The following is a 12035-nucleotide window of genomic DNA, read 5'->3' on the forward strand; positions in this document are numbered from 1 at the left end:
CAATTTAAAGCAATTAAATTGTCATTGTTGATTATTAAAATAATAATTTTAATATTACATAATTGTGACTTACAAATAAAATGATAACATTAACAACGGCTACGTAGAGCTTATGGCTCCATGTTACGCTAACTATACACATACACATCTCTATTTATCTCTCTGTTGATCAATCAATTCCCCCAATCTATCTAATCCTAGTCTACTTTCTGCGCTTGCGACGCGCCGTCTTCTTCGTGCTCTCATCATCGTCACTGTCTGCACTATAATCCTGAGAATCTTTGGGCCCCGTTGCTTGAGCATCCCACTCTTTACGCAGCTCGCTGAGCATGCCTGGAGTCAGCAGACCTTGAGCCAGCAATCGCTCCGTGAGACGACCACGCGACGAGCTTGGCAGACGAGGCTCCTTCACCGACGTTACGCGACGCGTATTGTAAGTGGGCACATCGCTGTCCTGGCCAGCTTCTGTGTTCTTCAGCAGACGAGTTATCTGAAATACGCCTTGCTGGATGATCTCATCCAACTCCTTTTGAGCATCGCGCACTCGGGCAGCCTCAGGGAAAATATCCATAAACCGATAGCTGTCGACAAAGCATAAAGTGAGCAAGTGGCGTACGACAAAGAAATTATCTTCACTCACCTGAGCCACAAGTACAAGTCCATCACATCAAAGACTGCCTCCAGATGAACCAGATCAAGGATAGTTTTGGGCAGCTTCAGCGGCAGGTTGCAGTTCCTTTTGATAAAGTCAAAGGTGATGGGCTCGTTGCGACTGTATTGACGCGCTATCTTCAGGAACATTGAGCACACGAAAGGCATCTTGCGGTTGATGGGTGCACAGCAGAACACATAGCGGGCACGCAGTGGCAGTGGCACATGCTGTATCATCTCGGCCAGGAACTTGAAGTCCTCAATGTTGCACATGAAATACAACGAATCGTCCACAGTGCACAGATTGACGAAAATGTCCATGAGGTTGCTCAGTGACGAGTTTGGCAGATGGTAAGCATACAGTTCTATTTGGTCAGCGGTGGGATGTAAACCTGCTTGCTTTAGAGGCTCCGGTGTTTGGCTGAGCAAGCGTCGAAGCGTCACCAGATCTTCAGACTTAAAGGCAGTCACATAGCCGTGTTCCCATTGCGTTTTAAAGCGTCCAGCACGTCCAGCGATTTGCAAAGCGGATGATATGGAAATCGTATCGATTTCACGCTCGCCTTTCTCATTCATTGTAGGCTTGACCAGCGAGTAGAAAATGATGCGACGAATACTCCTGAAATTACTTGTTGTAATCAAGTGTGCACAGTTTAAAGCATTTCATTAAACTTACAGATTGAGGCCCATGCCAATGGCATCAGTGGCTACCATCACCTTGCAGCTGTTCTCGGGATCATTGAACTTCGCAGCTTGCGCCAGCTCGTACCTGGAGGCAAACCTCCATAAATGACAGCTACTTCCTTCCCCCCTAAAATAGGAGTTGGTTAAATTATGTACAATATAACATTAAATTCCAAAATTTACCTTGCTTCAATCTCTCTCGAAACCGTATAAATATCATGTTTACTGAAGCAAACAATGCAGTCTCCCGGCATCACATTGTCCAGCGATCCCAGAGCAGAGTCCTCCACTGTCAACTCCGTAAGACGATCGTAGCGATGAACCTCAACAGTTTCGCCAGTGGTTTCACAAATCTTTTGCAGCAACCCCAAAGCGCCTGCCTCGCCACAAACATGCACTTCATCGGCAATTAGTCCGAGGAAAGCTCGCGTCCAAGCCCAACCCCGCTGTGGGTCTCTTATCTGTTGTATCTCATCGATGACAGCCACCTCATCTAGTTAAGCACACAGTATTTAGTATACAGCAATCTTGAGTAGCAATCTCTACTTACAGGGCGTGTTCACAGAAGTCATTTCAACGGTGCATGCCACATGATTGGCTGGCGAGTTCTCGCTGATGCCAAACTTGCGCTCTTCGCCCGTGACCAGATCACAGGGTGTGCCACGCTCGTTGGCCTTGTTGTACACCTCGGTGGCCAGTAGCTTGAGCGGTCCACAATAGACACCAGACTTTGCACTCAAATACCTCTCCATGGCATGATAAGTCTTTCCGGAGTTTGTAGGTCCTGAGTGGAAAACGATTTTGCGGGTAATGGCGCGTGCATTGCTGTACCAATTGGCGGGTTGCCGCAAGTCGGATATCTTCTTCAGGTCATCCATGCAGTCGAGATGGGGGGAACACAGTCTTGGCATGACGCAGAAAGTAAGGAAAGATGTCGTCTATGTGACCCGCACCTTGCATAATGTCGCTGAAAATGATGTGCACATCAACAGGCAGATTCTCAGCCTCAATGCAGTAACGTCGAAACGACCCGAAAGCCTGTTGCTGCAAGTAGGCTGCAGATAGATTGTATTAAATGCGATTTTTGTATAACCATTTCATTTACTTACAATCCAAACCATTCTCCGAACACAGCGCTTTGATTTCTCGTTTTTTGGGCGAATTTGTTCAGTATCTTCAGCAGTTCGGATTTTTCCAGTTTGCCCACCAGCTCGGAGCCCACATCCTCGTCGTCAGCATTGGCCTGCACCTGGACCGGCTTAAACAAGGCGGAAACATTTGTTTCATGTTTGCGATTACGAGAAAATTGAGCAGGAACAACACGCAAGTTGCGTTTATCACAACTGAGGCCAGTGCCGAGCCTCAAACGCACTGCGCAGAGCAGACGCCTGCCAGTGGAAATTGCATAATGTCGCGAGTTTTGCATCGAGCGTTAACCGGTCGAATTTTAATTGATAAAATTCAAATAATACACTTCTTGAGCGGTCTACCGCTCCACGTTGTGAAGAGAAACAGCTGTGACATAACGGTCTGTACGCTGTTCACAATATCGTTTTGTTTTTACCAGAGCTGTCCAGTGCTGTAAAACAATCTGGAAAGAGAAACTTTGAATTTTAATAGATGGCGCCAAAGAAATGTTATTTATTGTCTGAAATTAATTTTCCAATATTTGTACTCAATTTATTATAGTCTTTAACAACAATGGTCTATCAAAAAATCGAATTAAACTGCTTGTCGTTGACTTTACTGTCAAACTCCATTTATCTGATACTGCATTGAGTTTCTCATTAGCTAGCAACACGTCTTTGTGCTAGTGTCACAAATTATTTTTACTTTTTTTCGTTTTTTATTCTTCCGCAATTAATTTTATTTATGTGCTCACATTAATTTTTTTTCGGTTTTCCTAAAAACGTGAAGTAAATATATCGTTATATCGTCTGGTGACAGTGTGTCTCGCGGATTGTAGACAGACCGTCGATAGGCAACGCGTTATCGATATACTCCAATTTCATCGGGTGAGAAACGTGGTTTGTTGGAAGCAGCCGGAGAAGGTAGACGTTGCTCTGTTAAATAAATTTGTGAAAAAAAAGAAATTGTTACAAAAAAGAGAATTAAACAGAACAGTTTAAAGAACACAATTTATATAAACGAAATACGATGGAAAATCAAAGCAACGCAGCACCCGTTGCCGCTGCCGCCGCCGCGGAGGTATCATCGACAAGTAAGTTTTCGGGGTGGAGTGTGGAAGATAGGGATTTTCTGTTTTGTGAGCAAATAAATCGCATGCATACATACATTTATATGCATAAACGCGTATGTATTTAACTAATATTCGGGCTTAATCTGTTGGTTTTACAAAATATATGTGCAGAATATTGCACTTTCCCTCGCCCACGAAAAATTTGGATCAAGGGCAAAAGGCACATCGTTCATGCTCTTTTCGCTTTTTTTTCTCTTTTTTTTTTGTAAGTACGGCCATTTTTTTGTAGAGTAGTGACATCCAAAGTTGTCAAATTGCCGCCATATTTCTTTCCCTTTTTTTGCTGATTGATTCTTGCGGTAAATAAGAGTTGACATCGTCGTCTATGAGTCTGCGAATTTTGCCATTAGAAATGGTGAAAAACGAAGAGAACTTCGAAGTACAGCGCAGAAAGAACAACAAATTACAAATGTGTATATTATACACATGCATATACATTGTACATACATATGTACGTATGTGTTAATGTGTGAGCGCCTATTCTGTATGTCGGCAATTCCAATTTCGTGTTTCTCCTATTAATTACGTCATCGGGCGCGCATTTTTATGCTTTAAATGCTAAAAGTGCTGCAATTACTAAGTTGAACTTCCAAATTGTGTGTGTGGTGTGAATCATTTCGACTGCTCTTGGCCCATTTGAATGTGTTTTTTCACTCTGTCATAGCACTGTTGAACTATCTACATATATAAATACATACAAACGCGCTCCTGCAAAAGCAACAACACACCAAAGCTCATACAAATATACATACATACGTATGTACATTTGCAGATACATATGTACATACATATTAATTGAAAAATTCGCGCGTCTTGCTTGATGCGCTCATCGCTGAGAAATGCTGTGCATGTGTGAGTGTGAGTGAGTGATGAAGAATAAGCGACCTAATGTGTGTGTGTGCGCGGCGCAGCGTTGCCAACTTATTGGTCATACGTCAATATCGATATTTTTAATGTTTTGCCTATTTGATATTTAAACACGCACACTTTGTAGCCGCCTCGCTGTACAATTATAATTACTGTCATCATTTTAAAAGACGCATTGTACAACTGTTTATTATTTATGTAGTTCTATTTATATATAAATTGTTTTAGTTCGCTCGGACAGGTGGCAACCCCAGTGAATATTTTCTATGCAGATTTTCTATGGCCATCCGGTGTTTTTTTAGTGTGTCCGTGTTTGTTTAGTTCGTTTGTTGCACAAGTGTGCGAATGTGTGTGTGTTTGCGTACACACACAGTACAGTACCTTTTTTGGTTGGGCGTGAAAACCGGTTTATCAGTCAGTAGAAAATATATTTTGTCCGACATGAACCTGGCGTGATAACATGCATGCGTTAATCATGGGTCAGAGATAAGAACGACAAGCAACTGACTGCGACTGCTGACAAATCAAACTTAATTTGTTGCCGGTAATGCGAGATCTTGTGTACTCTCTGTATCACACTCTCTCCTCATGTAACAAACTCTGCTAACCCCGCTCAGTAGTTTTGCGCTCTCTCGCGCTCTCTTTGGCAGCTGCCGCCGCCGCCGCATTTGTTTGTGTTTATTTTTAGCCCCTCATACGCCATCCATGATGAGCAACGATAGCAGCAATACAGCTATATGTACATATATTTACACACACAATTATATGCATGTGTGTTTGGAATGTACTATAAAATAAAACCTGTGGCCAGCCGAATAATTAAATGCTAAATTAATGGAGCAAAGCTTTTCAAGTTTTTATTATCAAAAAGAACATGTTACGTCTCGTTATTATTAATGTCAACAAATTGTAAATGTTATGCTAACAATATCAACGTTAACTTCTTTAACAGCTCAGCCTGCGGAGCCGACAAAGCGTTCGTTGCGAGTGCAGACCTGGAAGAAGATCCAGGAGGGTAAAGTTGGCCTTGGCTTCAATGGCATCTTTAACCGCATCCCTGCATTCGTTGATGCTGACAAGGCTGCTGCATTGCTCATTCAGGAGGAGGAGTTCAAGAAAGCACGTAAGTAAATTAATTGTCTTTACTATGTTATCAATTTCTTCATTGGATTCTCTCCCTCCTTACATTTCTATATAGAGCACATCAAAGTGACCATCGATAGGGCTTTGCACGATTTTAAAGAACAGGCATTGCTGGCCAATAAATCGGTCTATTTGCCCAGCACTCGCGACTCGTCGGCCCTCTTCCTCAAGGTCGAAGTGCCTGAGGATGCCACCGATGAGCAGAAGAAGGAATCGCTGCGCGTCCAGGATATACAGAAGTTCCGTTCGGAAATTGGTCTGGACAGCAAATTGAAGCTTGATTTGGTGGTCATTGGCTCTGTGGTCGTTTCACGTGATGGCTATCGCATTGGACGCGGCAATGGTTTTGCCGATCTGGACATTGGATTGCTCATTGAGCTGGGCGTGATTACGCCACAAACAGCCATTGTGACAATCGTACATGATGTGCAGGTGGTGGACACACTGCCCGTCAATCTGTTCCAGAAATACGATTCCCCTGTGGACATCATTGTCACACCCACTGAGGTGATTCGCGTGGCGAAGCGTTTGCCACGTCCCAGTGGCGTGTTCTGGGAACTGCTGTCCGAGCGTCGCTTGAAGATCTTGCCCGTGCTGCAGCAGCTGAAGGAGCAGCTTGAGAAGTCGGGCAAGACCATTGCCCTGAAGGAGGAGGATACCGATGTTGAGCAGCATCAGAACAGTAGACGTCGTCGTGGACACTTGCGTCGTCGCTTCCAACGAGGAAACCCAGGACGCACCACCTCACAGACTGACAACGAACAACAAGGCGTATGTTATCGAATATTTGCTATGTAAATGCATTCTTATGCTCACTCTGAATCTCTTGTGTCTTCCAACAGCAGGAGAATGCGCAGAAGCGTGCTCCACGCCGCAAAGGTCGTTTCGTCAACCGCCGCAGACGCACAAACAAGGTTAGATGGAGAGAGCGATACCTCTATAAAAGTCTTTACTTACGTATTTTCTATTACATTGCAGTCTGAAGGCGATCAGTCTGGTGTCGAGGTTGGTGCTAAGAGTGAAGATCGTAAATTCGATGAGGCCGGTGCGGGCGAGCGTCGCCCCAAGCGGAAGAATCTGCCGCGTCGTGACTTCTGTGTTAAATTGTCAAATCTGACACGCGACATTCGCGTTAAGGATCTGAAAACAGAGCTGCGTAAACGCGAATGTAATCCATTGGCGATTTCATGGAAGGGTGCGTGACAAGCGATTGCACAAAGAATTTACTTTACTTATATTTCGTTTTTGGTTGCAGGTCACTTTGGAAAGTGTTACTTGCACTTTGGCAATCGCAATGGCGGTCCAAGCACCCAGGAGGATGTGGACAAGGTGCTCAAGTCGCTGAACGATCTCTCGCTGACAATCACCACCGGCGGTGGAGAGTCAGCACCGGCAGCTGGTGCCGAGGAGCCGCCAGCAGAGAACGCCAATGCGCCAGTGCAAACGAAAACCATAAATCTGAGTGTGGAGCTGCTTAAGAATAGAAAGAAGGCTGATGGCAATGTCACTGGCGGCGAGGAGGGCGGCAATGCTAATACAACCAGCCCAGTTAACGGAGCAGCGGCTGCCGGCGGAGAAGGTGGAGCCGCCTCACGTATCGAGTCTGTGGACACCACCACAGTATAGTATGATCAAGTCAGTAGCGCTGCCACAAAAAGGCCCCGGCGGATGTCCGCTGCCAGCGCCACGTGTGGAGTTCAACGAAAAAGAGTAACATTTTGTTTAGAACAAACCGAAAAGTAACACAAGCAAACAAACAAACAAAACAAACCGAAGTGAGCTCCAAAAAACACACACACACATACACAAAAAACACATACAAACTCATACACACACATTTATACTTTACAGCTTGTAGTTTCTTCTCATTCAATCTTATTTCTTTTTTTAACAAACAAAAACAAGCGACAGGAACTATTTCGAAACAACAACAAACGTGAATAACTGACGCTTTTTCTTAACAATTGCATTTGTTTTTTGCCTTCAAGAAAAACAATACAGACAACTAAAACTAAAAAAACGAAAACAAAAATAGATTTCATTAAAGTTTTAATGAATGAAACATATATTAATGAAATACTCGTTCTACTCGTTCATCTTCAAGTGGATCATCATTTCAAAACTTAATAATTCTTCTATACTTTCTCTTTAGCTTGTCCTTTCTGTCTGTGGCAAGTTATATAAATACAAATATATATATATATATATTTTACGATTTTCTAAACATTTTCCCCCTCCATTTTTGCCTCCACCCGGCCACACGCTGAGCGTGTGTTCGTGCGTCCCTCTCCGTCCCCGAGAACAGTTGAGCTGCTATCGTTGGGATGGGCGGAGGATGGACACGTGCAACACGCGGCGTGCGACGTGTGGTGGCATGGGCTTTTGTGTAAGAAATGTTGATATTCGTAAATTATTAATAACCCACAAAAGCCACAAAACACAAAAAAAAAACTTAAAAAAAAATTCGTGGATAAAAGAAATTGAATTAACAAACGAAAAACAAAAACTATTAACATGTTGCATTTTTGCTGAATGAAAGAAAAGGAAAACAAACAAAAAAAAAACCAAAAACGGGAAATGAAAAACAATAAACATGATAATTGAAATATTTGGTTAGTGTTTTCCCCTCAACATTAAACACGAAACACAAAACAACAACACACACTTAATACCAATACCAATACATCAAATACAATTACCAATTACCCATTATAATTATTATATATATTTTAACAACATACAAAGAAAAGAACAACAAATTTGTGAACAAGAACAGCAATTTATACACACACAAAACCAGATTAATTATTTACTCTTTTTTATACAAAGAAAAAGCATTAAAAAAAACTTATGTGAAACATGAATGAAATATAACTTGAAATAAAAACTTCAAAAAAATCGAAATTCAACGCTTTTATTATTTACAAATTGAATTGATTAATTGACAAACGTATAGAATTATTATTGGGGAAATTATCTTTTATTTTGATTTCTCAGCTAACATCTAAAAAAGGTACATGTATAAAGAATACTCGTACATATGTTTTTATGTATACTATTATATATACAGTTTGGAAAAGTTATAAAATAATATTTATACATATCATCGGTGTATATATATAAAGGTGCAATTCAGCGTGTTTTCATTTTAATGTTGTTGTTGTGGTGTGTCATACGAAGCCTCGAAAAATATTTGATTTATCCTTGTTGAAGGTTGCGGTAGCTCTCTCAGATTGTTATCAAACCGAATACCCTTGCAGAGTTGGATGAAAAGGGGCATCATCAGGTGTGATCATTGAAATAGCAGTACGTCTAAAATTTAACTGGGTTTTGCTTGTTTTTATATCATTTATATCGTTATATCATCATTAACAGAAAGGAATAAGAAAGGAATGTCGCACTGCTATTTCAATGTTCACAGCTGTACATATTGAATGGGGAATTAAACTGAACTACAGAATATGATATCTGATCTGCAAGGGTATTTATTCTTCGACATGCCGAAGCTAGCTTTTTCTATTGTATACTTCTTTTGTAGTTCTGCGTTTCGGGTGAGGTGAGACTGTGAAACCTGTGGCAATTGCAAATTGCGCTCTATTTGTGCGATTCGAAATATGAATTTGGATATTTTTGGTGTTTCGCTTTATTCACGGATCGTGCTCGTCGCCTTGCAGCAGAATCTTCGGGGCGTGGGCGTGACTGCCTGCGATTGCATTTGTGTCTGCGGGGAAGGTGTGCGATCTATAAATTCAATACTATCACTATCTCTTGCTTGCTGTTGCTGTTGATGTGTTGTGCCCCTAATGCAGGGCGTGGGCGTTGGCGTAGGCGTCGGAGTGGGCGTTGGCGTGGATGAGGGCGTGACTGCGCTGACTAGCGATGTTGAGGGTTTCTCCTGAATGGGCGCCAGACTGTTCACTATGGAATTGGCCATGGCCAGCTCAAGTTCACGCTGCCAGTCGCTCTCTTTTTGCTCCATGGCTTTGCGCTTCAGTTCCTTGAAGCGATTGTAGACGATGAACTCTTTGATGAGTGTCGTCTCTGGATCGCTGTCCCGCTGCGCTGAACGCTGCTTGGCCAGGCGCTTCTTCTTCTTGTGCAGCGGCCGCGTCTCGACGATCATCTCCTCCAGCTCGAGGCAGGGATCACAGTTGAGATGATCCTCGGGTGGCTTGAACAGCGGCTTCGTCTGCTTCTCCAGCACCACTTGAAAGTCTGTGGGACGCAACAGCGGCGTCTGATGCAGTTCCTGCTGTGAGCTAATCCTAGCGCCAGGATGCACACAGAGTAGCTGTTAGAAGAGTCGATAAATGAAGAGTTCTGGATACTATTATCATATTTAAAAGTGAACACTCACCTTTTGCAGCAGATCGATAAAGTTGTGACTCCAGTAGTGGGGATAGTGCACCGAGGTGTTTAGCACGTTCTTAATCTCCACCAGCGGCGTGTGCGAGTGGAGCACAAATGGCCGGTTGTTGGACCTCATCTCGTAGGCCACAACGCCGAGGGACCACCAATCCACTGGATAGCTATAACCCGCTGCAAATGAACATCAAAATGATGACCGGATGCAGTCAATTAACTTTGTTGCAGCTGCAGTAATTCAATTTGCGACTCAACTGCCAGCAAATGGATTCATTCGCCTTCCCCTCCCACATTTGTGCTGTCCGTGTTTACAATTTGCACTTACCAACTTCTTCCAGAGCGCACATAAACACTTCTGGCGCCATGTACGGCTTCGTGCCCGACATGCTGCAGGCGAGCGAGTCCTTCTGCAACCTCGTTGCAATATTAAAATCAGTCAAATGAGCGTGTCCTGAAATTAAGCGCACGTAATTGGTTTCCAATTACCCATCAACCCATATTCCACTTTCTCTATGTCTCTCTGTGTGTGTGTGTGTTTGGGTGTGTAGTTATGGTTGAGTGTGCAAATGTTTGTATATCTATTATTTCCGATACCCTGCGAAGCATCAGAAATGTCCCACAGACAAGGGTCTGTTGACTATCAGAAGTGGAAGCTAACTTATATAAATATATCATCTTTGTATACTGCAAATTTCTTAAAGAATGCACTACAAATTAAGAAGTTATTGAAAAAGTAATTTTCAAGTTTACTCTCCAAACAATTCCTCTTTCTATAGCGTATTTAAAAGTCGACTACTTCAGCTATTCTTTTCAGGTTTTTTCTTCGTATGCCTTTAATTGAATTTCTGCGTTACCTTTGATTGTATTCTGTTTCGCAAATATCAAACTTTTATGCGTTTTATACGCATGCATCGTTAATTAACTCGCATTTTTTATACATTTTCATTTTCTTTGACCAATCCTGTGGCGTAGCAATTAATAATGGCAAACGATTGTCGCAATTTCCCCGGGGCTTCTACTCTTAAAGTCAAAAAGAATCATATTTCACAGGAATTTATTGAGCAAGAGTCTTTAAAGGCAACAAAAGTATATTCAAATTGTGATTGACTCGTCAGGTACATATTGTATATATATGAGCTTGATTCGCAATACCGTAAAGTACACAATACACTCCGAGACTGACAGCTAGACAGATGTGTGTAATACTGTTATATTTGCTTATCAAGCTTGCGGTCGGACAAGGCAGTAAAATATTGAGGGGCCTAAAAGTATGCAACAATTTTTGCCATTGCCCGCAAATGTTTTCATGTATGTGAGAGTGTGTGTGTGTGTGTTTATGTGAGGCAGCGAGGCAGGCAAAAATGACAGGTGGCAGGCCTTTTGGGGGCTGGGCCCCATCCATGTATGAATATGAATAATTTGAGTATGCTTCGCAGTATTCACAGTATTCACTTGGGCCGCCGCCAAGGAAAAAGTTTCACCTACTTTGTGCGACTTGGACGGGGAAATCGATAAATTTTTGAACATGCTCTGGATATGTTATAATGAATTATGGACGCATATTTGGCAACTTGACTGCGAGCTGGCCAAGTGAGTGTGAGTGTGTTTGAGTGTGTGTAAAGATGCTTACCGGTATCATCCAGTAGAATGTTATCTGGCTTGATGTCTCTGTGGATCACACGCTGTGTTTGAAGGTACTCCAGGGCACTGCCCAGCTCGCACACTAATAAGGCCACACTCTGCTCCGAGAATTCCACCTGCAGGTTTTGAGTGTTGAGATGAGGGAAGAGTTAAGGCTCTGCACTGCAAGTTAAGTAGTTATCCAGCAGACTCACCCGATTCTGTAAATGGTATCTTAAATCACCGCCCGTCAACAGGTCGCACACCATGAATAAATCCTCCTCATCTGTGTGGGAGGAGAGACAGAGAAAAAGATAAAAGTAGAATTGAAAGATGCTGACAAGAGAACAAGCTGGCATCAAAAGAAATGCACATAGTTAATTTGCATTTTGATTGCCAATCAGCAACGTTGGCTTCCACACACACTCACACACATGTCCAGGTA

The 12035-nt window shown here is 42.6% G+C and overlaps 3 protein-coding genes across 5 annotated transcripts in view; 1 reads left to right on the forward strand and 2 right to left on the reverse strand.

The window, feature by feature from the left end:
- Positions 1-18: 18 nt before the first annotated feature.
- On the reverse strand, positions 19-3038 carry LOC133838382 (ATP-dependent RNA helicase SUV3 homolog, mitochondrial). Its single transcript, XM_062269456.1, is given in 8 exon segments — positions 19-581; positions 641-1270; positions 1328-1415; positions 1418-1828; positions 1886-2228; positions 2230-2390; positions 2445-2487; positions 2489-3038. Coding segments are annotated over 8 exon segments (2328 nt in total). The 5' UTR covers positions 2762-3038; the 3' UTR covers positions 19-202.
- A 130-nt stretch (positions 3039-3168) lies between these two features.
- On the forward strand, positions 3169-8197 carry LOC133838385 (methenyltetrahydrofolate synthase domain-containing protein). Its single transcript, XM_062269459.1, has 6 exons — positions 3169-3556; positions 5415-5585; positions 5661-6376; positions 6448-6519; positions 6584-6800; positions 6861-8197. Exons 1-6 carry the CDS (start codon positions 3493-3495, stop codon positions 7229-7231), a joined length of 1611 nt encoding a protein of 536 aa, XP_062125443.1. The 5' UTR covers positions 3169-3492; the 3' UTR covers positions 7232-8197.
- A 1033-nt stretch (positions 8198-9230) lies between these two features.
- The window catches only part of LOC133837363 (serine/threonine-protein kinase 32A), a 33932-nt gene continuing 31127 nt past the window's right edge, over positions 9231-12035 (reverse strand). For all 3 annotated transcript variants that reach the window (XM_062268098.1, XM_062268097.1, XM_062268099.1), the window contains 5 exons: positions 11806-11876; positions 11601-11727; positions 10296-10421; positions 9963-10144; positions 9231-9896 (listed from right to left, as the gene is read on the reverse strand). In XM_062268098.1, coding sequence (XP_062124082.1) covers positions 9249-9896; positions 9963-10144; positions 10296-10421; positions 11601-11727; positions 11806-11876 — 1154 coding nt within the window. In that variant the 3' untranslated portion in view covers positions 9231-9248. The remainder of the gene's footprint in view (positions 9897-9962; positions 10145-10295; positions 10422-11600; positions 11728-11805; positions 11877-12035) is intronic.

Source organism: Drosophila sulfurigaster, chromosome 2R, assembly GCF_023558435.1.
Source record: "Drosophila sulfurigaster albostrigata strain 15112-1811.04 chromosome 2R, ASM2355843v2, whole genome shotgun sequence".
NCBI lineage: Eukaryota > Metazoa > Arthropoda > Insecta > Diptera > Drosophilidae > Drosophila > Drosophila sulfurigaster.

Excerpts from the sequence above, each read along its gene's own strand:
- LOC133838385 (XM_062269459.1), top strand. The coding sequence starts at position 3,493 with ATGGAAAATCAAAGCAACGCAGCACCCGTTGCCGCTGCCGCCGCCGCG. Across the intron at positions 6,377-6,447 it reads CTGACAACGAACAACAAGGC|CAGGAGAATGCGCAGAAGCG; the intron begins GTATGTTATCGA and ends GTCTTCCAACAG. Across the intron at positions 6,801-6,860 it reads ATTGGCGATTTCATGGAAGG|GTCACTTTGGAAAGTGTTAC; the intron begins GTGCGTGACAAG and ends TTTTGGTTGCAG.